The sequence below is a fragment of the Chenopodium album genome, chromosome 15 (assembly GCF_948465745.1).
Source record: "Chenopodium album chromosome 15, dcCheAlbu1.1, whole genome shotgun sequence".
Classification (NCBI taxonomy): Eukaryota; Viridiplantae; Streptophyta; class Magnoliopsida; order Caryophyllales; family Amaranthaceae; genus Chenopodium; species Chenopodium album.
In genome coordinates this window covers 8,372,443-8,397,213 of record NC_137848.1, presented here as the reverse complement: position 1 = coordinate 8,397,213, position 24,771 = coordinate 8,372,443, and the positions used below count along the sequence as shown (strand labels likewise).

Below are 24,771 nucleotides of genomic sequence, written 5' to 3'. Positions count from 1 at the left end.
CTCATTTTGTATTTCAATACTCAAAGTTGAGTCTCACCATTGAAGATTGTCTTATAGTGTTGTACAGTACACACTTCAAGTATATTTTTTTGGGGCCTTGTATTGTATTGAAGCTGGGCTTTTTAACAAGGGGCCCAGGGCAGCCGCCCCAACTGCCCTCCCCTTGCTACGGCCCTGCTCTGGAGCTGCGGGGAATCGAACCTGTCGAACCCCGTGTCTCTCGCATGCGAAGCGAGCGCTCTACCATATGAGCTACAACCCCAGAATTGTTGGATGCTTAATATTTCTAATCTTATTTAATCCTATTAATGTTGTGGAATGCAGACTTCCATAAACAGTAGTACAGTACGTAGAAGAAGTTGTTCTGCTAGAAAGTTCTCTCTAGTCTCTACAATCCTTGATCCTTTCCTAGAATTCCTTTGATAACAGAAATAGAAGGAACCCAGTAGAATCTATATACTTGATTAAAGATTTATGCCTTTGATTATGATTTTGGACTGGTAAGTTGGACAACATTACAAACGTTTTTTCAGTGTTCCAACAACCTCTACTCCTCTAAAACACGTACCACCTTCTATATTTTGCTCTTTTTTAAGGAATTCTGACGTTATTAGGATTGGTGGGAGTAGCTTATATTAGTGAGCTTGGTAAACGATCTATCTACTGTAACATAACAATATTATTATGATGTAAAATGTACAGAAATTAAGAGAATGAACTCCATCAAATCCGAAACCATCTACATTCCCTCTTATCAGATGTATGTATATAGGAAAGAAAGCATAAATCTCAACCTATTTATTCCAAAAATTGATAATATTTACATTACATAAATGTGTCGTCTATAATATAAATGAATCGTAGACTGTCATACAGACTTAGATTGTAAGTGTTAAACTCACAATCATGTTATACATCTTATTATTTGAGTCAGGTGACAAAGAAACTGCAATTATGCATGCACGAGGAATCTAGTCTATTGTCCAAGAATCATTTCTGCTTTCCTAAATTCTTAAGCTGAAGTGGAAATTGTTCAATATTATGACCCAAATAGCAGTTCCTTCAAAGACCTCAGGGGAGATGAATGTCCACATGCCTGACTGTCCTTCCAAAATGTAAGTCCTGTGAGCCAAAAAAGGTGAAAGGATTGTTTAAACACATGAATGTACAAGGAGTAGAGAAAATCACATAAAAAGGTAGTAAGCTCTATATACTACTATTTTATCCAATATACTAGAAAATTCCACAAATGTAACTACGACAGGATAATGGATCGAATAATAACCTATCCACATAAGAAAGCCTGCTGTGGTTGCAAAGAAAAACTCCCGACTGATGCTGTTAAACCTGCATTGTCAGCAGAAATATCTTAAGTAGTTAAGAATCTGTTTCTCCTGCACTGAGTATAATTTGTTCAAGCAAATGACGTTGACTAGCAACTTACAAGTACATGCAGACGAGATTCCCCCAGCCATAAAGAAAAGATGCCCAAGACGAACCAAGAAACCTGAATCATATTTAAACATTAACATAAAAATACAGTTGGATCACTGTTCATTTGATCCCCATGGGAAGCTGGATGTACATAAATATATGCAATCATAGAGAGATAGATTATGAGTGACAGGATAATTAAGAACCAGCTTTCAAAATTTTTATCTGGAGTTAATATCTGCCCCCATTCTCTAACTGTGTATGAGGTATATGAAACACCAAATGCTGAGATGGATAAAAAAAAAAAATACCACATAAAATCACGGGTGAAAAGTGCACGTGGAATCATTAATCCATTTCCAGCCATTGCCAGCAACATTGTTAAAGCCGACAAGCCTTTTATGTTATCAGGATTCAGGAAGTTTGTCCACTGAAAGAATTGAAACCAAGTCATAAAAAAGGCTCACCCGGACAGGAATCTGTTAGTGCTAAATATCTAACATAACCAAATTAAACAAATACCAATTGTGGAATTGGCATCCACATGAAGAGAAGGGTAGCAGTCCACCCTGATATAGCTCCATAAAATTTGACAGCTTTCTCAGAGAGTTTACCCGCTCTAACCTGTGAAAGGTTAGCACCCATTTAAATGACGCGAGATACCAATGCTACTTGCTCAATGGCTAAGAGTCTAGCATGGCCATAAATGCGGAGATAATTAAGTAGCTAGTTTGAGTAAGAAAAGTATAAATTACACATGCTTTAAGGTACTACCATTTACAAAGAATGTCAATTTGAATCAATCATAACCTAAAGAACTTAATTTCCATATCTGCCTTGCTTTCTTTTCTACTTGTAAAAAATAGGCGAAATAAATGTACATGACAGCGTATATGTAGCAAACAGGCTAATGTAAATATGCAATACAAGTAGTTTTTGTTTATTACTATTTACTCCATTGGCAGCTTTCTTAAGGACAAATCAGGCTTGGACAACACAGAATGAAGAAAATAGTGATCACGCCCAATTCAAATGGACCTCAAATAATAAGCAAGCACAGTAGTGATCCATAATCCTTAACACTTTGCTCCTTCAAAAGCTAGAGAACAATAAGATCCTAAAGAGATCCTAAACTTTTATTTGTACCTATGTCTCCTCATATGTTTATTCCACATAAATTCTAAGGTAGGAGCTTCAACTTACCATAACAGCTGCTACCATGGCTATAACGAAAGATATAGCCCCAGGAAGAATGCTGTTTGGAATATATGGAACAAATGTGGACCACATAACCTGTATTCATCATGCAGCACACAAGTTAGTATTTGGCAGAAAGGATAAAAAATCAAGGATTGTGATGCTGAGTTTCACGGAGGACAAGAAAGAAATCAGAAGCAGTACCTGAGGAAGGACAGAAAGCCCACCAACAGTGAGAAAATCTTCCCACAAACCCCAGATAACAGACGGAAGAATGCCAAAGTAATTGAGAAAATTGGAGACAACACCAGTGCCAACCACTACAGAGGTTAGAATGAAATAAAGAGAAGGCATTGCTTCAGCCATTGCTAGCTGTGAAATCATTACATAAGTGGTAACAACTCCCAGGCATTGCACTATCATTGCTTCTGTCTCCTTTTTCTTTGCAAAGTATGAAAGCAGTGAAAGATTCGCAAGCAAACCAGTTAGGGAGCCCTGCAAAACTCTTCACTGATGATTTGGACTCAGATGTTCTGAAGCTAAAGAAAAAGATATTATAACTAAAAACTGTGAGGAAGGGGTGTTAATTAGGATTACCAGCCAATTAACAGCCAAAAGAGCGGAATTGTTGCCAGCCATAAGATTACGAGCATTAAGCAAAATCTGAGGCAGCTGAAGAATGAGAAACGGAATATTGGCAGCAGCAGCAAACTTTGCTGTCAACCCATCCCATTGCTTCGTTGTCTCATCATTTTTACCAATTTTTGCTCCTTCCTCTCCCTTTGATTTCAATTTAGTGCAGCAAAAACAAGAAACAAAATATATTTAAGCACATGAATTGTTATATAAATTGTTTGAAAAAGAATATAAAGTGAAGGAATAATATATTAGCAAAGTACCGGTTGAATAGGATGAGGAAGATCAGAGCCAAGGGCTGCAACTGGCTTGAATAGCGGACGAGGACGAAGTTTTAATGGGTTGTTACTACTACAACTACGGTTTTTGCTGATCAGAAACAGTGAAGAACAGCAATCATGACTGTTAAAGTGAAGGGTGGAGGAGATAGATGAAAAATGTGGTGATCTAGAAGATGAATAATGAGAAATAGACGACCGGAAAAGTCTCGGTGAAGACTGAATTACTGCCGAGGCTGCCACTGCAGCTACCATTTTATCAACTAGACTGTTGTAAAAAAATGCAACATCAGCTTTACAGCAGTCAGTCATACACAATATCTATGATAAGATTTGTTTGCAAAAATTACAGTTGTTTCAATGATATGTGGCAATATGACTCAATTATTCAGACAAATACAATGCGATAATCCTTGCATATAACAGAGATTTAACCCCTTAATTAATACAGTGGTGTGCATCAATATTAGTTATCTAGAACAACAAGGAGTTCTCAATTTTACCCAAACTATAGCCAGATTTCTTGGTTCCCAAAAAGAAATGATGAAAGATCCCAGAACCCAAATCAAAGCATGACCAAAAATGAAGGTTGGAATTATGAAATTAAGCATAAACAAAGCAGTAAACAACAATAAAGATAAAAACTTGCTAAATTAAACTTGAAATTAGGAAGAAGTAGAAGAAGAGGAGTGGCACTTACATAGAATGTGGAATGAATGATTGATTCAGCAGGCCCCTGAATTAAAAGAGAAATTGAGAAAAAAAGGGTGAGATTGGAGTACAATGAAAGGTGTTGGAAGTCCGATGAATGTAATAATAGAATAGTAAGCCCGTAAATAGAGGCGGAATTTGGAAGAGAGAGAGTGAAGAAGTGTGGAGAGTGGCAAAATAGAATAGCAGATGTAGTTTCAACATTATAATTCGGACCCACCTTCTATTCCAATGCCTCTCACATCTGAAAAACTGGATTACTGATTAGATTATGTTTAGCTTCTTCCAGGACCCCCGTGTTCTTCTTGCCTTCTTCCCTGTCACTTACGGAGAACTCACTTTCATAGTTTCATACCGACTTCGATTTTTTTTTAAAAAAAAATAGAGATATTAATAAAATACACTTTCTCTGTTTCTTAATACATACCTAGTACATCATTTTATTTGACGAAAGAACTCTATATTCATAAAATTACATATCACCCCGTCAAAAAAAAAAAAAATATTTATTACTGTATTGAAATTATTTCTCTACCTTATAAAAAGTAGAAGATTACTTTTATAAATAGTGTGATGCTAAATTTACCCTTTAAAAAGTATACTTACATATATACTCTCATTAATATGTAGAAGTTTTTATTAATGAAAAGTGTTTAGACAATTATATCCTCAAAAATATTTACTCACTTATTTTCTATCATAAATGTTAGTAACCTTGGTATCTTAAAAAAAATAGGGTCAATTGACCAAATTGGCAAATAAAAAAGACCCCTAGCGACAATGGGTTCGAATCTTCTATCCCACTCATGTGTCCCATTTCATATCTCATTCTTTTTGATTGGTCCACGTCACTTTAAATATCAATATTAATGTTAAAAAAATTTAATAGCAAATTAAATTAAATAAATTTTACATAATTTATATTCTAGTCCTTATCTATTTTTTTTTTCCTTTATACAATTACGTTTAATTCAATCTCATCATTTTTTTTTTCTTCTTTATACTACCTCCATAACTCCAGAAGAACCCCTTGATAAACATGATAAAACAATCCGAGCATATCAATCATTATTATAATAATTCCTAATTAAGTAAAGATACAACTTCGTTCATTGTAAATTCAAAACCTTTAGGAAATTGAAAATGCAAAAAACACGCACACATAAATAAAAGCAAGCTGGGAACTAAATTAGCTTAGTTGATGAAAATATGTGAGCACAGACGAAAAAACTAGGCCATAATTTCCATAAGATCTATCCCTCTAGTCATGGAACATGTGATTCATTATCCTGCAACATGCCAACAACACATGAGATCAAAGTTACGAAATATCAAGCCAACCAACTATTTAAAATATAAAAAATTAAGTAAAATATTATCAAATTTTACAAGTATGACATATACTTTGGTTCAAAAAAAAAAAGTATGTATCCAAAACCTAAGCAATTATATACCCAATATAATTTTGACAATGTTATGGCTTATACTAAAAGTAATTATCAATATATACTCTAATAGCTTCCCTAATGACCAAAAACAAACAAAACATATACATATAGTATTTCATAGATACGTAATTCAATAAGAATTAAACTCAACTAAAAAAAATTCATACTTCATATGGTAAAGTGTCGAAATTGCTCGTCAATACTTCTCGTGGAGTATCCATTAAAGTGAATTGTAGTGCTTTAATATTTATGGATGCAATTAGAGAATTGAGGTAACTTAAAAACAAAAAAAAAAATTAGGGTTCTTCTAGAGTTATGGAGGTAGTATAAAGAAAAAAATGATGAGATTGAATTAAACGAAATTGTATAAAGAAAAAAAAATAGATAAGGACTAGAATATAAATTATGTATGTTTCAAAAAAAAAAAAGAATATAAATTATGTAAAATTTTTAATTTAATTTGCTATTAATTTTTTTTAACATTAATATTGATATTTAAAGTGACATGGACCAATAAAAAAGAATGGGACATGGAATGGGACACAAGAGTGGGATAGAGGATTCGAACCCAGTGACAATTTGGTAAAAAAAAAAAGTTAACCATATGCTTGGTAAAAATAATAAACTCTGGCGACATTTAGACCAAAAAATCTAGTTTTTTCCGACAAACTCTTTAAAAATCCTAATCTAATTTGTTTTTTGTGTTTTAAAATTTATTTTTCCTTTTAAAATTTTAAATTAATATGTCATTTCCTTTTTATTTTGCTATATTCCGATATCAAATTTATTTCCAACCCCTTCTTTAAAACATTTCATTAATAAAGGGTATAAACTTAAGTGAAAATTGATACAAAACAAGGGTTTTTTTTTTCCTTGTAATTGTTATTTCCATAAAAAGGGTTGGTAAAAAAATCATGAAAAACAAACTAATTTAAGTATTCGCGAGTAATTTGTCGAAAAGTTTTGTAGTTTTTGGCTTAAAGGTCGCCTGAGATAATTTTACCTACCAAATTGTCGCTTATGGTTAACTTTTTTTTACCAAATTGTCGTCTGAGTTAATTTTTTTTACCAAATTCTAAACATATTTGTTACATATCAACAACTAAATTTATGCTTTAAGGCCAAATCGAAATACCTTCTGAATATGGCTAGCCATGACGCGTTCATTGCACGCGTTAGCTACCCTAGTTTTGTCAATTTTCATTCCGGTACCCCCGATCACCACCCACCGCCGCGATAACTCTATAAGGATGATGCCCCTTTTTTTCTTCCACAAATGGTTAGAAAGTTGTAATCTTCGCTTGATTAATATTGGCATGTCTCGAAAATTGAGGTGTGGTGATAATATTTAATTTAGATTTCAATCCAAATGCAGACATTTAAGCAATGAATCGTGCTCATCGAATTGAACAATCGAAAAGTCTTTTGGTTTAAAGAGCGTATTTGTTAAAAATGAAATTTTAATTTGATAAAAATCGGTTGAATTTTCATTTAAACATCTGATGTTGGTTTTCATTTTTACAGATCTGTTGTAATTTTTTCCATCTAAATCCCCCGTTGTTTTACAGTCATGTCACTAGCGAGAGTAGTTCAATCTCTGAATTGGGATTTTGTAGTAGTTCATTGAACACCAATTCACAATTCTGGTCTGGATCGTTGTATGACCTTGGTAGTTTATTCAATTATTATATTCAAAAGTAACTAATTAATTTGTATAATTTACTGAATTTTATTAAGGTCATTAGTTAAGATTATGGGAAAATGTTGCAGATATGAACTGAAATGCAATTATGGAGCAACGGAGAAATGTGATAAGGAATGATGAAATCTTGGAAACGGTGATTTGAGTGATCTAACAACTCCTATGAGCTTGCTGGTTGCTCAAGTGTTGAATAAATATGACCCTGCTGGTTATTTTTTGGGATATTCCCATTGATACACTCCAGGTATTGACTTTTCTCAGCGGTACCACATTTTTTTTTTGACTTCCTGCTGATACACCCCAGTTTATAACTTCATATCTGGCGTGATTAAGTCTGTTAATCAGACGTTAATAACTTGGTTTATTGACATTTTAGGCTTAGTAATAGATGAAATGACTAATATACCCCCCTATTGAATCATTTCCCTCCAAATTTTCCCACTTAATTTTGCTGTTATTTCCCTCCAACTTCCCAAACCTTATTATCTCCCTATAAAACGCCACTTTACCTCTTCTATTCTCCATTAAATTTCTCCTCCATTGCTTCGAACTTATCTCTTCTCCTTTTCACCAAATTATGCCTAGCTGATGATGCAATCAAACAAGAAATGATCCAAATAATCCTCAATTTCAGCTCTTCATCTGAAAACACCTGCACCTCATTTTCACCCTCAATTTCTAACCCCTTTTTCTCTCTCCTCTCAACAATCGAAGTTGCCCCTAAAATTGCGCACATCTCCATCTCTTTTCCAAACTCAGCTTCCCATTTCAACAATGGAATGTTCTTGTTGATCCCGATTTCGCCGCCATGGCAGGGGAGCTCGAGCTTAATCGACTCAATATCCTGGAAATTCTTCAAAGTATTTCCAACCCATTTCATAATATCAACCCCACCTCCATTTTTAGCCATCTTCTTGCTTGAAATCGCCTGTTGAAGAAGATTAATCGGCTTACAGATGAACTTAAAGATAGAATTCTTGAAAAAATTCTTTGACCCAGTTGATAATTTCGCAGATTCTTCACTGGGTTTCTTCGATTTCGGCTGATTCATACTCCCATTACTATGATTATTACTCATTTGGATTGAGATTGAATCAACCTCAGAAACAATCGTCGCAAATCTCTTAGAAACAAGAAGACATCGACATAATGATTTCGCATCAAAAATCTTATTGAAGATCAAATTAAGATCAAATGTAATGTAAGGTTTTTTGATATGATCTGCGAATAGTTGTTGCTGGGAGATAACTCAACTTACTTTCACTATGTTAGCTTTTTTCATATGACCTCTACTTGACTGTCTTACTAGTGATTTCTGTTGGGAGCTTAGGACTTCCCGTCGTTTGTGTGTTACTAGCCATGTCAGAAGAGTAGAGACCAACAGGGAAAAAAAAAAAAGAAAAGGAGAAGAGATAAGTTCGAAGCAATGGAGGAGAAATTTAATGGAGAATAGAAGAGGTAAAGTGGCGTTTTATAGGGAGATAATAAGGTTTGGGAAGTTGGAGGGAAATAACAGCAAAATTAAGTGGGAAAATTTGGAGGGAAATGATTCAATAGGGGGGTATATTAGTCATTTCATTTATTACTAAGCCTAAAATGTCAATAAACCAAGTTATTAACGTCTGATTAACAGACTTAATCACGCCAGATATGAAGTCATAAACTGGGGTGTATCAGCAGGAAGTCAAAAAAAAAATGTGGTACCGCTGAGAAAAGTCAATACCTGGAGTGTATCAATGGGAATATCCCTTATTTTTTTATACTAAAGGAAATGTAAAGTTTGTGCAATCTATTTGTTTATGTTATAAAAGCATACGAAGAGGTGAATAAGCATGCTATTTGGAGACGCCCATATCCAGTTAGAGTTGGGGGCAGCTCAAGATCGGTGGAGTTGACGGATGAATGCAATAATGGTACCTTCGTAGTGGTGGAGTGTAATTGCTTGGAGACCATTAAAATGACATAAAAAAAATAAAAAAATAAAAAATAAAAAAAATGATACTTTTGATTTATTCTCTTTTAGTTGTGATTATAGGGGAGTCAAACAAAACAACTCTTTTGATGAGTCTTCTACGGAATGTAGCAGCTATGTCTCACATATGAGGTACTATAGTCTTATGCTTTTGATTTAGAGGCTGTTTGAAGATGTATTTTGCTTTAGTTACCGTGTCATTGTCTCGATTTTTATCCTACAAAAAGCTTATAGTTTATGATTATAGGAAAGAGTTAAGATGTACTCATACATCATCACTTAAATACTCGTAGCTCATAAATGCTATCTCCTCCAATATATGGTCAAAAGACTATCTAATTGTAGGTAAATATACTAATTCACATAGCCTTTGTGCCAGGGTGTTCAATGAGGGTTTTGTCCTCTCCATAACACTCCTATTGTAGTCATAGAATGATGCAATAGCTTTGATTACCTTTTTATATAGTTATACATATTACATTGGCGAGTTATAATATATATGATCATTTTCAAAATAAATAATCATAACACAAAACATATTTCTACAATTGAATAAATTAAAATATAATCTCTTATTGATCGTCTAAGACAAGTATAATTCAACAGCAACTCAAAGTACGTAAACTTTGAGGTTCGAATTTATAACTCCACTACAATGGCTAGCTGTATCACGCGCGTAGACTTTCCTAGTTTATTTTTAAAATTTCAATAATAATCATAAAATTTTAAAATGAAAACTTAATTTTTAAATATGAGCTTATTTTCTCAAATGTACTCAACTCTTGACAATTATTTTACTAGATCAGATCATATTCTTACTTATTAATTATTAATGTTAAGGTGAAATATATTTGGACATTATACACCCATATTGTACAAAGAACATACTAGAGACAGATAGAAATTTTAAAATTAAAACAGGAAACCAAATCACAAAATAGTAAAATACGCATACACAAGTTACATCCGATGACTAGATTAGTAGTACGATTACAAATTTACAACTGATTCAAACATTTCAGGTGAGCTAGTCACCCTAATAATCTCCAGTACCTATTAACTTGTACAGCATCTTAGCGTAGCCATTTGGGCAGCGATTTTTGTTATGAATAAACATCAGATAAAGAAACCATCCTAAAGAGTATTGCAGCCAAACAGCATCCCCTGGAATTAACAGAGCCAAATTGCATACCTAGGTGCATGTACTTGTCTTTCTACAACAAAGTTTACTCGGAAAAGCATCTTCTTCATATTATTCTTCACTACGCACATCATCATCAGACTCAGTTCGATATGGTTCAGTTCCATCAGTAGAGGCATCCTCTTCCTGTGGCAGCTTCCCTTTCGCTTCTTGTTTTGAAAGTCGATCACGAAGCTCTCTCAATTTTGCCTTCTTTGAGTTTAGCACACTCACAAACTAAAAGCATAGGCAAAACGTATAAATACCAAACAAACAACCTCTTGACCAGGGCTTTGTCTGCTTAAACAGACAGTTGAACTTATCATGCTCAGGAATACTTGAAAACTCTCAAATATGCAATGTCAAATTCATCAAACTGAGACTAGAATTTCTTATCAAACTCTGAAGATGACTAATTGTTTCCTGAACGAGGCATATTCTTTGCAATTCAGGAGTCACTTGAGCATCCAGGTGCCATACATTTACATGATCAAAGTTGCTTCCCCCCCCCCCCCCCCCCCCACACACACACACACATCACCACCAAATAAAAAAATAGAGGGGGGAGCACTCTTCAAATAAAACTTACTCCATATAAATCACTAATGAGAATAGATACAGAATGTCATCATCACAGAAGTACCGCAAAAAATCTAATGAATCAGAAAGAGAACACTACGGTACAACATAGATGGAGGACTAAAGGCATCTGATCCTAGAGATGCTTGAAATGAAATATATCCTCTCATTTTTTTTCCTATTCCTACAGGAGGTATCATTCCCATCCCAGGCTCCCAGCCAGTAAAACGGTAGAGTTTTGTCTCATTCAAAATGCTGATAAAAGATGACAATATATCCTCAAACTTCTTCTCCAATTAAGTGTACAAAGTCTAGACAACTAAAATAAAAACTACAAAGTACCTTTGCATATACTTCTGTTTCAAACTCATCTTTCTCAGCGCTCAACTTTTCACTTTGTACCAAACATTTCTGAGCTTCTTCTTTCAGCCGGTCAAATGACTCAGTCTTTCTGACAACTTCTTCCTGTAACATTCAAACATAAAGAAGTATGTCATATAAAAAGGTATTCAGTGTGTAGATTACATGAAGGTAATAGCAAGTGCCAATACTGGTCACACGCAAGGACTTTATAAGTTTAGCTGTGTAAGTTTATGCATTAAGATTCCTTAAAAGGAACTACACTTGTCTATATTCTCAACTGTTCTTAAACCTCAGATCTAAACTGCCAAGTCACTCCACAGTTCTCAACCAATTTACAATATTTTACATGATGTGAGAAAAAACAACAAGATAACCAGAGCCGGTGAAACACGTGTGAATTAATTACTATCAATGACCAGATTGACCCCAGCTATCAGAAATGGCTAGATGATTTGGATTTCTTTCAAACCCTGAACAAAGCATTCTAAGCCTTCCACATCCCTACTTATGTGACTAAGAGTTGGCACTTGTGAAGTGTTTTTTCCCCTACTAACACAAGGTAGGTCTAATACCCTAACTCCCTAAGCAAACTTTTTCACATCAATGGGAAAAATCAATATTTCAATAGATAAAATGAGCAATTAACATTAGAAAAGAACTCGTGTTGATGCATATCAAATAGACCAAAATCAAACTATAGTTAAACATTGTCTGAGAGTCCTAATCCCCCTTGAACCTAGCACAACAAGAAGAATAGTCCGCCAAATACTTGTTGGAGTTGGACTGTCATACACATAATGAAACATAGCTTGCAAATACGGCTTAATACCCTTGTGGAACAAAGAAAAAACATACAATCACTTCACGATGTTACGAGCCTTATTCTGCTGAATCTGCTCATACTTCTCCATGATACAATTGCACTCTAATAGAGTTATTGTGGTTCCACTTAAACTTGTTCTCTAATGAAGCTAAAACATCTATAATTTGTGAATTTCATAAGAAGTTTATGCAGTGACATTATTATAAGAAACTCACACTTAATCTTATGTTAGCATCCATTAGAAAGTCCAATATGGTTGCTGTTGTCTTCCGATTATCCGGCGACGGCTTACATCTCCATCTCCATTCCAGGGTAATCCCTTCCTTCTCAAATGTCCATGACAACTGAACAACATTTCCACAATCATATACTATAACATCACCCAAATCACAAAAAATCAAATTTGATAAAGTTTAAAGTCCAGAGTGAAAACAAACCCTTCTAAACCCATTTCCAGCATCAGAAAAACGATAGACAGAATGAGGCTGTTGAAACCCTAAATACTTTTCTGCAAAATCAATGTATTCCGAAACAGATTGATCCCATTGACTAGCTCTTTCTCTCACATCTTCTTCCGATGCTATTCAAATTCAAATTCCCATAATTAAACACCAATTACCCAATAATTAACAATCAAATCAAAAAGAGGAGAGAGAAAGAGAAGAGAGCATACCATTGCAGAGCCAAGAATCAAGGCCGTCGGTAATGGAGAGAGAAAATCGAGAAGAAAACCAAGTTCCCATTACGAAAATGGTTTGTTTGGGTGAAGAATCAGATTCAGAGGTGTCTTGTGTTAATTCAAGCTTCAAGCATGAATGTCTTGCTTCTGATTCGGGTTCCATTTTCGGAAATTAGGGTTCTTCAGAGAAATACAAATTTAGGAGGAAGGTTTTGTGTGTTGGTGTTGGTGTAAATGTGTAATGCTGAGAATTGAGTCTTGGCGAATACGATTCGGAAGAGTAGACTATTTCCCGCCCTTTTCCATATCTAGGAGCACGACCTATTTGTGAACTTGTGATGAAGGAAAGTGATTAATTAGGGGTTCGTTTGACATCATTATGGTTTTCTGTTTTTTGGTTTTTTGGTTTTTTAAAATCATATGATATATATTATATAATGAATAAAAAAATTAGTCAAATATATTAACATCAAGACAATTTAGAAAACTGATAACAGAAAACTAGAAACATCTTTTTCTTGTATCCTGTTCTTGGTTTATTTGTTATATAAAAAAAAAAAAAAAAAAAAAAAAAAACTGAAAACAAAAAACAATGCCAAACAAGCCCTAGGTTGTCAATTTGGATGTTTTTAACCAAAAAAAAAATACGTAGTATGTAATAATTTGGATGTTTAAGTCGTGTTTGGTTAGGTTGGATCGGATTGGGTTGGAACAGTTTTGAATTTGAATCATTCTAGTAAAAGTAACTAGCATAGTGCCCGTGCATTGCACGATTTGCAAATCAAATCATTAATTTTTTTGACAAAAGCATGATTGATCCTGTAGGAAAAAAAATCCTAAGATAATTCAATTAGTAATAAAGGGCTTATTTTCTCTAACAATTAATATTTAAAATTTTGTTCAGTTGCAATAATGGTTGATACGTAAATAAATTAAAGAAAGATGTGATTTGAATAGTATTTTATGTCATTTGCAATTCTTTTCTTTTATTCCCTATTATTTTTTATAATGTTATTTATTATAATTGAAAAATACATTAATTATTTTGCCCCACATAACTACGTAAGAGAAGTAGAGGAAAAACTAAATTTACTTGTCATACAATCCGCACATGACTATAGAAGAACAGTAGAAGAAAAACTAAAATTTACTTGTCATACCATCTGTTCAGTATCTATACAATCTAAAACTTGTTTTACCCGTCGCATTCACTATCTACAAACACAATAATAACCTTATATCTTATTCACCGCCATATTTTACAGTTATCTAAGCAAAGCATTGTGTCAAAAACTATTACATAATATCCATATAACTAATCAACAACTGATGATTGAGTATACAACACAAATATATAGATATGGTTATTGATAAATTTTATATGATTAAAAAATATTTATTAAAATAATAAGAATAAAAGACATAATTTATCAACTAACCAATCATGTAAATAATGCATTTTTTTACGGACATGTATTCTTATGCTATAACTATGAAGGTTATAAAACTCATAAAATTACATATTAAATTATTTAAATTTTGAATATGAGTATTACAAGAGTAAGAAAATATGAAAATGTAATGGTTATAGAAATGAGAATATTTTTCATATAAATTTCATTAGATATTATCTATGTTAAAACCAAAAACTATTTTATATATGCATAATTTTTTGGCATAGTTTTGCTAGGAAAAATATTTTGTCTAACTTTTTTTTAGGAAAAATTTACATTAGACATATATTTTTTAAGCCTAAGTTAATTTAATTTTACTTTTGTTTTGTATATTCACAATTTGAAAACTCTAAATTAATCTAAAATTAAATTAAATTAGATATGTAGATAGTGATTTATGAAAAGTGTGAAAAAGATATGCATATATTCTTGAGTTAAATAAACAAAAATAACACAAACATAAATATATATTCTTTTGGAACTCTATTGTACTGTGTGTCTGTGTAGACCACAGATCGAAATCATTAAACTAAGTTGATTAGTAGATAAAAAAATAAAAATAAATATAAAAGCATAATAAAATGTATAACTGACATAATTTAAAGTAAACAACCAATTTGAATTAATCATTTACATTTTCATATATCAATTAAATATAAATCAATGTCATTCTTTTATTCTAGATGCCATCTAATTATAATATCCAAATTTTGTTATAAGTAGTTGGAGTTTGGATTGAGTAATCCCTTAATAGCTAGAATATTCCATTAAGAATTAAATATGGATGATAATGTTTTTGTAAAAACGAAGAGAAATGGAATTAATAATGCCCCACCCCCACCCTATCTTGTAAGCCTAATAAAAAAATTCTTAGCTTTCTCGATTTGATTTCGACCGTCTTCATCAAGAAAATAATAATTGTGATCTAAGTAGTAATTTAACAAAAGCACGATGCCAGGGAAAGACGCCATATTAGTAATTAGTTACTAATATCGATCCTATAATATCTCACTTTGATTACAAAAAACAAAGAAACCATAAATTCCGTAGCCAACTCTTTTAATTTTAATCTTAGTCGCATAGATCGATTACACTGCACAACTATCTTGACGTACACAATTTAATTTTAAAAGGTTCTTTCTAATCTAACACTGTGAGTCCACATTAAAACTGATATTGTATATGATATACATCAACAATTAATAATGTCAAGTATTATAGGCAGATTCGAATTCCTCGCTGCAAGTCTTCTAGCTCAAAAAATATTAGTTGACAGTTTTTTTTTTTTCAAAAAAATACAATTTATATAAAAAGGTTAATAAATCGATATAATGTATCGTACCTACTAAAATTAATATTATTAATCACTTTGAAGCTAGAGATAATACGTGAAGTGCTCGCTTTCACCAGACCTTCAAATCGTTGAATAAGTGATTTTTTTTTTTATAGTTGCTTGTATTTTAAATTAAATTAGATCCATGCTTTTAAACATTATCATATCAAAATCAATTTTGCATTATAACTTATAAAGTAAACACATCTAAAAGACGAAAATTATTTTGAAACTATTATGGTGTGCCTTCCCATCAACTAAAATTAACTCAAGTGAGCTGATTTTTTTGGATTGGAATATTTAGGTTGGTACCATATAGCCTCACAATTCATACTTTTATTCTCCATGTTTTTTTAAGAGGGGTGAGGTCAGATATCATAGTGCATGACTACATGCATGTCATAATCAATAACAATATATTAACATTTATAAATGATATGACCTTAAAAATGAAAATTATAAAGACCTATATGACTATGACTATTATTTATATTAACCCAACGTAGTATATAGATGATAATACAAAAATTTTGTATCTTATCTTATTATTTGAATATTATTATTTGAATTTACATGTTAACTATATTTTATTTTTGTCGTATTTTTGTATGAAATATGTGACAAAATATTATATTTGACTAATTTATGTAAATCATTATTTATATAGATGCTTGTATCAAATTAGCATAATATTTTTAGACTTTACAAATAAGATATGAAATTGCATTTTACTAATTAGGTATTAGTAATTAAGGAAGTATATACACACACGATAGCACGGGTCCTATGTTACCAAAACATTACTAACAGAATTAAGGAAGATGTTTACCATAATAAGTGGCATAGTAGTTTACTAATTAAGTATATTTATGCACGGGTGCTATGCTACCATAATATTACTAACAAAATTATGCTCGGACCATTTACCACTATGCTAGACTTTACTAATTAAATTTGAAATTACATTTTTTTTTACCTAATATTTTACCTAATCATTTAGAATAAGATACTTAGAATATTCTTGTTTTTATATGAAAACATAACGTTAAAATAATAATAATAATAATAATAATAATAATAATAATAATAATAATAATAATAATATAAGATAGCGAATCATATAGCGACATTTGTCAGGCTCACATTGAGGCGCTTCTCTTTTAGTATAGTATATAATATATAGATAGATAGACTCCAAAAATACTTTACATGGCAATTTATGTTTTTTATATACTGATAAAAACAAAATACAGTCAAAGTAAGCATATGAATAGTGCAAAAATTAAAGTGTTGCGATTATATATTATTGAGTATCACCTATAATTTGTTGATTATTTTAAGTCTCCCAATAATATACGAAAATTTCTTTTTAGGAGCATTAATATAATGGTGCAAGTCATATAAATTTGAGAGTAGTTCTTAATCAACATGTTATCACATGAAAGCAATTTGTTTTAGTTAGGTCAGGTCATGTTGATTTAAGGGCTATAGGCCAAGGACATCTTATAGACAGTGTACTTCAACTGCCAACGATCCATCAATCTAATATTAATACCATAAATAAACATGACCTAGAACACCAAACTTTTACATGCTCTAATCTCTAATGTTGTAATTGAGCATGAATAGTGAGGAGGATACATATATCGTTTCTCATTCTCTCTCTTTTTTCTCCATTTTTTTTTAAATAGTCTTTTTTCTCAATTTGACACGTCACAATCTCTTTCAACGCACCTCACTTTCTACTATCTCCATCCTTTTCCTCATTCTCTTTCCCACAATCTCTTTAATTTTTCCAACAATAATGAGGATTCTTTCTCATTTTCGCTATCCTATTTACACATACCTTACTTAATTATTCATAACAATATTTATTTATTTAATAAAAAATAAAAATAATCAATGCTTTGGCACAAGGGCCGACCGCTGAGGATTTGTTTCCTCTTCAGAACGTGTAATATACCATTTCCTCTTCTTAAGAAAATCCTTTTGGCTATTTGATCATCAATAAAAAGATCTTTTTAGCCATCCAAAATGTTAGCTAAAAGGATATATATCCTCATTGATGTTGATGCTCTAAAAAAACTCGGAATTCTAACGACTAGAACTAAAAAATGCGACTTTTCAACCTAACAAAAATAATCATGTTTAGCTTTGTCTTTGTCAAATTTTTTTGAATTTTTGAAACTAGAAATGATAAAAAGAAAAAAGATAGAGTTTTAACTTTTAAAGAGCCATATATAGACTGTATGACTTATTACCATACTTGTACAGTTGTACATGCTCTAACCTCTGTAATGCTTTAATCATCAACACTAAAATATTTTCATAAATAGAAATATTTTCTTCAGAAAAATTAGGAACTTTGGGAGTTTGGGTGCTTATTTTTTCTTACAAAATTACGGTATCCTTAAGGATTGGTTTCAAAAAAAATAAAAATATAAAAAATAATCTGGATTAAAAAAATAGTAAGATTTCCAATAACCACGTCCCTCCAAAACCCAATTCCCACAATTTCACAACAATACAAACGATTCCCATATTTTAACCCAAAAAAAAAAGCACCCATATTACAAAACAAACACACAATATAAAGAGTTCGTAAACAACAAAACAAGCAAATTAGCCAAACATCCAAGATCAAAGTGCATTACTTGTTCGTAAAAAATGTCACGAATTCACTCTCAATTTCTCTTACCGTTTCTGCTAATTTCCTGTTTTTCTCTCACTATAATCTCTGCTACTGATGTTGATGTTGATGATGATCCTACAATCAAAACTATGCACCAGTTTTCTGGGTACCCTTCTTCTGAACCTCACCACCATCCTCTCTCCTCACTCTCCGTTGATACTCAATCTTTGCAAAATCAGGTTTTTACCCTTCATTCTATCCACTTTTTTACGATTTGGGTCTTTAATATTTTCTTCTTTTATCTAGTATTTGTACTACACTTCTGATTCTGCTTGATTGCTGTATGCTGATTTTGTTTGCGCTTTAAGGGTTTTAGAAAGTTTATGATTTTTATATTAAAATTCTATCATATATCTGCTGAATAATACGACATGTTTTGACAAACAGACTAGTATTGATTGTCATTTTTCAGTATAGATTAATTGGAAGGATATGTGATTATGTGAAGTTGAAGCATTGATTGCTCCATGAGTGTGGGAACTTTGTTTGTGTGATTATCGGACTAAAGTAGCCTAATTGTTGCGTATTGTGCGTGTATCTGTTTTATGAATTGATCTGATATGTAATTACTTCCTCTTCAGATTGACGGGTTGGCGACTTTCTCTGATTCCCCTGCCCCATCGGTTACTAGGGTTCTCTATACTGATAAAGACGTTGCTGCCCGGAGGTATGTCACCTGTGAACGGACCAACTCAACCAAAAGCTTAAGCTGATGGTTGAAGTCTAGGAATATGTTTTTATACTCTATCATCACCCTTTGTTCATTGTTATTTGTGGAGTGAATTTATCATCTAACCAGTTGCTTCTTGCTAATATGATGGTCTAGTGAAGGTAGTTTGTTAAAGTGGGCTATCAAACAATGCACTTTTGATTCATCTTGTGAGGAATGCTGATTAGTATTTCATGTATAAACAGTAATTTTGGGTCGACTTGTGGGTTGTGGTTATCTGTTAGTTGGTATTGCAGGTCTCTGCTGAATATATTACGAAAAATAAAACTTTTTTACCGTTTTTTTTACTTTTTCAATGAAAATTGGATGTCACTGAGGCTTTAATTTATAATGCTCCTAAATTGAATTACTATTTTGTTTGAATGGTACTTCACCCAGAGATGTATGTTGGAGTTGATATATGTAACTGTTGCATTATACATTCTTTAGAGTTGTAGCCTGTTACTAGCCACATGCTCAAATTTGCTTCAACCGTGTAATTGGTGAAGGTGCAGCTGACTTTGCTTATTGAAAATCTTGTAATCCTTGCCTTCTTACCATCACCGACTGATATTTATATTACCTAATATTTTCTCTTGATTAATTACATATATACATATTATATGCAAAATATGTGATATCAATCAATCAATCAATCAAAGCCTTAATCCCAAAAGTGGGGTCGGCTAAATATGTGATAGAAGACACAATATTCCCTTGAGCATCCAGTTATTATAAATAGTAATATAGTGTATTCTATCTCCAGATATATCAAGAACTTGATGGGACTTGCCGGCCTTTCAGTCAGGGAGGATACCATCGGTGACATATTTGGTCGATGGTAAGTTTGAATCTTTTTCTAATTTTATGGTTTGTGACTAGCACCTTGACTCAATCTTTGGAAGGGAACATCCCCCTACCCCTCTTTTGAGGGTAGTAGGCGTGGGGGTTAATGAAGAATTATTATTGGCCAGAATATATATCAAATTCTTGTAGAAGCTACTACAACATGCATTTAGCCATCTTTAGCACACTGCCTATTAAGCTTCCCTTAAATAAAAGAATATTGGATGGATGTACTTTGTATAATCTTTTCTCTGTGTCTTCTTTTGATCTAAAAGTTCCTAACATTTTTCTTTAATAGGGATGGTTATGAACCAGAACTTGCTGCTGTTGGAACTGGTTCTCACATAGATGCAATTCCGTATTCTGGAAAGTATGATGGAGTTATTGGTGTCCTAGGTGCTATAGAAGCCATTAATGTACTGAAGAAGTAAGTTTTGCTTCTCAGATATTGACATCAGGTGTAATTGTGTAAATAGTAAAACCAGTTTAGGTAAATTCACTGAATCATAGGATCATAATGCACGAGTTTCACATAGCTTGGAAATGTATTTAAGTATGCCCTACTCATGCTGAATCATGGTCAATGCTATATTACATCAGTTCTGCACTTCTGCTATGCATTTTGTTATTCTTCAACAGTGCTGACAATCAGATGGCAAATGACAATTGGCTACTTCATTAAGTTTTACTCCTGTTTCATTCTGTGAATATATATCTGGATTGCCCTTTTCCTTTTCCCATACTTTCTTCATTTCAAGTTATTATATATTAGCAGCCAGCATCTATTCAGGACATTCTAAGAATTAATTTACAGGGCTGGATTTAAGCCAAAACGATCATTGGAGGTAATAATGTTCACATCAGAAGAACCTACCAGGTTTGGGATCAGCTGCTTAGGAAGGTATAGCTAAATTTTCCATCACTACTTTTTCATAATGGCATTTTTTGATTCATCTGTGGGAAGAAGATCTTTTTGATGTTCTAACCTTGAGTACTGTTTCAAATATGCAGCCGTTTGATAGCAGGAAGTGAAACCCTTGAAAAAGCTCTGAAGAATACATTTGATAGTCAAAATGTATCTTTTCTAGATGCTGCAAAATCTGCTGGATATGCCAGAGATAAAGATGACCTGTCTAGCGTGCATATGAATTATGGAACTTACTCTGGATTTGTGGAGTTGCACATAGAACAAGGGCCTATTTTGGAAGCTGAAGGTGCACCATTTTTGTATAACTTTGATGCCCTCACAGAACTGAAAATGCGTTGTTCCTGCTTTTTTTAAAATTTGTAAATTTGTATTTTATAGGAATTCCAATTGGTGTTGTTACTGCCATTGCTGCTCCTGCTAGCATTAAAGTGGACTTTGAAGGGGATGGAGGTCATGCAGGTGCTGCCCTGATGCCAAGCAGGTGAAAATGCTTAATGATTTTGGTATGCAGGCTGTAGATTAACCCGCAATCAGCTAACAACTGTCTATCCAACATCAACATCCTAGATGTACACTGACTGTCAGCAGTATTGAATATATTTTAGCCCTTTTTCCTGATTGAAGTTCATCATATGTTGTTTCATTAATTAATTTCTCCAATCAAAGCTGTAAAATAATTCCCTCATGTCATTTCCTTCTAGATTGTCCATTCTTATAAAATAACGTGTTAGTTACTGTCAGTATTATTTTTCTTCTGCAGAAATGATGCAGGATTAGCTGCTGCAGAGTTAGCATTGGCTGTTGAAAAGCATGTTTTAGAATCTGGGACTATTGACACTGTTGGCACTGTAGGTAAGACATGAATGATTTCAGTAATACTTCATGTAATCTAAAGAAGCAGAGCGAATTATCTTTTCTTTAGTTATTTTAATGATCGTTTCCTACTGTTTCTGCTAGGTATTCTTGACCTACATCCTAGGGCTGTCAACAGCATCCCTAGCAAAGCACATGTGGAGATAGGTATGTTCAGATTTTTATTGTTCAGCATGAAGATCTAAAATTTACACCCCCAACCTCTATCCTTTTTGTCCTGTTCTTCTGGTTGGACCACAGGAGAGGTATAACCTCAAGCTTTTCACTAGACAAAACCAAATTGCAATTAACAAACTATTATCTGCTATCTTACAGACACGCGTGACATTAATGAAACGAGAAGAAACATCGTGGTTGAGAAAATCCATCAGTCTGCTATTGATATAGCCAATAAACGCAAGGTCAAGCTATCAGGGTTTGAAATTGTAAATCAAGATCCTCCAGCTATTGCTGATAATAAAATAATTGAAGCAATGGAAGCTTCATCACGTGAGCTGAATTTGGACTACAAACTGATGGTTAGCAGAGCCTACCATGATTCCCTATTTATGGCTAGGTATGTTTGTCCTTTTCATCAATCATGTACGAGCCAACACTTTGATCTTTTATCGAGTGTATGAGGTAACTCTTTGATATTTTATTGACTGTATGAGCCCACTCTTTGTTCCAGGGTATCTCCAATGGGAATGATTTTCATCCCATGCTATAAAGGTACAACTTCTGCCTCCTCTCTATCCCAATTAAACACACACCTTAAGAAATCTCAAATAGAAATTGGATTTGTAAACATCACATCTTACTCGTTAAATAGGTATCTGATGATTTTCTGCTATTGTGGTGTTTATCTGCAGGATATAGTCATAAACCTGAAGAGTATTCAGCTCCTGAAGATTTGACTAATGGGGTCAAGGTGTTGGCACTAACCCTAGCAAAGCTGTCCCTTGCCTGATCATTAGGTCTTCGTTAGAAGTTAGAGCTGCATCGAATCTATGTTACTTCTTTTATTGATCCTTATTGTTGAAGGAACTATACTACAAATAATGTAGCAGTTATGTCTTGTATATTTATTAATAATAATTGAAATACTTGTCAGTGTTCCTTTGTGATATTTGATCAATAAAAGTAAAAGTCAATCTCAATTCAGTTTATTGTATTTCTCCTTTTAAAAGAAACTGAGTACATATTCTGATCTACAACTTGTACAACAAGTGATTTGCTCCCTTAAGAATCGTAAAGTTCTCGACAACATTATTAAAAAAACTGAACAGAAAGCTTCAAAGTGAAAGAATCAATTGAGGCTTATCATCTACTTCCTAAAATCTACATAATGTGGCAGTGCCGGAGATTTCACCACAGACCTACTTACAATCATCTACCTACAGTGTTGCTTGAAACTATGCATGCTAATTACTACCCTATCAGTATGAAACTTGCAGAATACTTGTTGTCTGAGTATAAGATCACAGATGCAGTAGATTGTTGCATCAAAGACATGATCATCCTTCCTTCTTCACAGCAATATCAGCCTCAGTCTTTGAGTCACTCTTCTTTGATTCATCTGCTGCCTTGGTTTCAGTCTTAGGTACAGGCTTTGCAATCGCATCAGCAGAGGTAGGAGATTTATCATTCCTTTCCAGAACAATCTCAAGCTGCAAAATAACCAATGATGAGAACATAAAATAACTATTCATTCAAGGATATACACTTAACATACCAGAAGAGAAATTGATGATACCTTTGCCTTCTGAACAAGACGGCCCTTGCTCTCATCTTTCGAGCCAACTGTTGATGTCAGAACTTCTGTTACAAGGTGCATATTCAGATCAGGTTATTACTAGATATACAATATTTGATATTCAGTAACACAAAAGGTAATCCATAACCCGAGATGTGAATAACATGAGATGGTGGTAGAAGTAAGCTTACTCTTCTCCACTGCAACACCATTTGCCTTAAGAATCCCGGCAATAGTAACAAGAGTAGGAATAGCTGAAAACAATCAGAAAAATATTAGTCGGCACTGAAACAATATCAGAACACTATCATGCTTAATCATCCCCTTTTTTGTTTGGAATCATCATGATTAGCACCTCATTGATAAGTTTAAGAAGAAATCAGAAACAGAACAGTAAGAAATGTCATATATCTTATTTCAGAAAAAGCTAAACACATCAAACAAAGGTGTAAAGAGCATATATAATACCCATTCCAAGAGCGGAGAGCTCGACATCATTGTACTGCTTGATGTACCTCTGCAACAACAAAAATCAGAAAAGTATCAGCACTGCAATTCAATTCAGATGTTATACATTGATCATCAATAATTAGGACATTGATCTTAAAGAAATTCTTGAATGTTAAAATGAAACAAAACATGAAATCCAGATTTCAAGAAATAATGATTTTGCATATAATTTCGGAACAAAATAATGACTCTAAATATCTCTAACAATCATCATTTCTCAAGATAAATCACAAATTCGAACCCTAATAAAATGTAGATTATCATTAACAATCAAAGAAGAACAATCCAACAGATTTTCAAAAGCAAAGCACCACCAAATTCAGCAACGCAGAAGTAAAAATTCATCGAAAATCATAATTCATGGATAGAAATCGCAAATTCAAACCAAAAATTAAAATAAAAAACAGAGAGAAATCAATCAGAAATTCGAAGCGTAATAACCTTAGCTAGGTTAAGGTAGAAGAAGAGAGGTTTCTTGGTGTTAGAAACTTGAATGCGATTCTTCTTGTGAACCTCTTCTTTGATCTTCAATGGTGCTGGTTCAGCTGCAACCATAACCAAAACTGCTTGCGCCATTGTTGTTGAGCTTCGTTTCTCTCTCTTCTTTCTCTCTCCTAAATTTGTTGTTTATCTCTCTATTTCTCAGGTTGTGAGCAAATTCTGGGAAGATGGAAATGAATTCAGTGATG

At 33.0% G+C, this 24,771-nt stretch overlaps 5 protein-coding genes across 6 annotated transcripts; 1 reads left to right on the top strand and 4 right to left on the bottom strand.

Annotated features, from left to right (window-relative positions):
- Positions 1-769: 769 nt before the first annotated feature.
- On the bottom strand, positions 770-4,613 carry LOC145581799 (maltose excess protein 1-like, chloroplastic). 2 transcript variants are annotated; one of them, XM_081638829.1, is made up of 11 exons: positions 4,477-4,613; positions 4,246-4,281; positions 3,531-3,813; positions 3,229-3,411; positions 2,836-3,126; positions 2,638-2,727; positions 1,957-2,058; positions 1,746-1,864; positions 1,445-1,507; positions 1,286-1,347; positions 770-1,122 (listed from the first exon to the last, which is right to left on the bottom strand). In XM_081638829.1, the coding sequence occupies exons 3-11, from the start codon at positions 3,798-3,800 to the stop codon at positions 1,040-1,042; spliced, it is 1,263 nt and encodes a 420-aa protein (XP_081494955.1). In that variant the 5' UTR covers positions 3,801-3,813; positions 4,246-4,281; positions 4,477-4,613; the 3' UTR covers positions 770-1,039. The 2 variants fall into 2 exon arrangements, with proteins under 2 accessions (XP_081494955.1, XP_081494954.1); XM_081638828.1 differs by lacking the exon at positions 4,477-4,613 and having other exon boundaries at positions 4,246-4,463.
- Positions 4,614-7,920: 3,307 nt separating this feature from the next.
- On the bottom strand, positions 7,921-8,767 carry LOC145580730 (F-box protein At4g18380-like). The gene is made up of 2 exons (XM_081637846.1): positions 8,713-8,767; positions 7,921-8,627 (listed from the first exon to the last, which is right to left on the bottom strand). Exons 1-2 carry the CDS (start codon positions 8,765-8,767, stop codon positions 7,921-7,923), a joined length of 762 nt encoding a protein of 253 aa, XP_081493972.1.
- Positions 8,768-10,278: 1,511 nt separating this feature from the next.
- Positions 10,279-13,226, bottom strand: LOC145581797 (DNA repair protein XRCC4-like). The gene is made up of 5 exons (XM_081638827.1): positions 12,997-13,226; positions 12,761-12,903; positions 12,539-12,667; positions 11,480-11,602; positions 10,279-10,795 (listed from the first exon to the last, which is right to left on the bottom strand). The coding sequence occupies exons 1-5, from the start codon at positions 13,163-13,165 to the stop codon at positions 10,631-10,633; spliced, it is 729 nt and encodes a 242-aa protein (XP_081494953.1). The 5' UTR covers positions 13,166-13,226; the 3' UTR covers positions 10,279-10,630.
- Positions 13,227-18,388: 5,162 nt separating this feature from the next.
- LOC145581795 (ureidoglycolate hydrolase-like) lies at positions 18,389-22,990 on the top strand. The gene is made up of 12 exons (XM_081638825.1): positions 18,389-18,660; positions 19,063-19,148; positions 19,957-20,031; positions 20,335-20,463; positions 20,851-20,937; positions 21,048-21,250; positions 21,343-21,445; positions 21,725-21,816; positions 21,922-21,984; positions 22,153-22,393; positions 22,508-22,548; positions 22,689-22,990. The coding sequence occupies exons 1-12, from the start codon at positions 18,457-18,459 to the stop codon at positions 22,784-22,786; spliced, it is 1,422 nt and encodes a 473-aa protein (XP_081494951.1). The 5' UTR covers positions 18,389-18,456; the 3' UTR covers positions 22,787-22,990.
- A 48-nt stretch (positions 22,991-23,038) lies between these two features.
- Positions 23,039-24,764, bottom strand: LOC145581796 (uncharacterized protein At2g34160-like). The gene is made up of 5 exons (XM_081638826.1): positions 24,524-24,764; positions 24,041-24,089; positions 23,764-23,826; positions 23,573-23,637; positions 23,039-23,486 (listed from the first exon to the last, which is right to left on the bottom strand). Exons 1-5 carry the CDS (start codon positions 24,656-24,658, stop codon positions 23,334-23,336), a joined length of 465 nt encoding a protein of 154 aa, XP_081494952.1. The 5' UTR covers positions 24,659-24,764; the 3' UTR covers positions 23,039-23,333.
- Positions 24,765-24,771: the final 7 nt, after the last annotated feature.

Excerpts from the sequence above, each read along its gene's own strand:
- LOC145581799 (XM_081638829.1), bottom strand. The coding sequence starts at position 3,800 with ATGGTAGCTGCAGTGGCAGCCTCGGCAGTAATTCAGTCTTCACCGAGA. Across the intron at positions 3,412-3,530 it reads TTCCTCATCCTATTCAACCG|GGAGAGGAAGGAGCAAAAAT; the intron begins GTACTTTGCTAA and ends TTGAAATCAAAG. Across the intron at positions 2,728-2,835 it reads GGCTTTCTGTCCTTCCTCAG|GTTATGTGGTCCACATTTGT; the intron begins GTACTGCTTCTG and ends TGATGAATACAG.
- LOC145580730 (XM_081637846.1), bottom strand. The coding sequence starts at position 8,767 with ATGGCTAGTAACACACAAACGACGGGAAGTCCTAAGCTCCCAACAGAA. Across the intron at positions 8,628-8,712 it reads GCTCCCAACAGAAATCACTA|ATCATATCAAAAAACCTTAC; the intron begins GTAAGACAGTCA and ends AACTATTCGCAG.
- LOC145581797 (XM_081638827.1), bottom strand. The coding sequence starts at position 13,165 with ATGGAACCCGAATCAGAAGCAAGACATTCATGCTTGAAGCTTGAATTA. Across the intron at positions 12,904-12,996 it reads TGATTCTTGGCTCTGCAATG|CATCGGAAGAAGATGTGAGA; the intron begins GTATGCTCTCTT and ends GAATTTGAATAG. Across the intron at positions 10,796-11,479 it reads AAACAGAAGTATATGCAAAG|TTTGTGAGTGTGCTAAACTC; the intron begins GTACTTTGTAGT and ends CTATGCTTTTAG.
- LOC145581795 (XM_081638825.1), top strand. The coding sequence starts at position 18,457 with ATGTCACGAATTCACTCTCAATTTCTCTTACCGTTTCTGCTAATTTCC. Across the intron at positions 20,938-21,047 it reads GGGATCAGCTGCTTAGGAAG|CCGTTTGATAGCAGGAAGTG; the intron begins GTATAGCTAAAT and ends TCAAATATGCAG. Across the intron at positions 22,394-22,507 it reads GATTCCCTATTTATGGCTAG|GGTATCTCCAATGGGAATGA; the intron begins GTATGTTTGTCC and ends TCTTTGTTCCAG.
- LOC145581796 (XM_081638826.1), bottom strand. The coding sequence starts at position 24,658 with ATGGCGCAAGCAGTTTTGGTTATGGTTGCAGCTGAACCAGCACCATTG. Across the intron at positions 24,090-24,523 it reads TCTACCTTAACCTAGCTAAG|AGGTACATCAAGCAGTACAA; the intron begins GTTATTACGCTT and ends TTGTTGTTGCAG. Across the intron at positions 23,827-24,040 it reads GCTCTCCGCTCTTGGAATGG|CTATTCCTACTCTTGTTACT; the intron begins GTATTATATATG and ends GATTGTTTTCAG.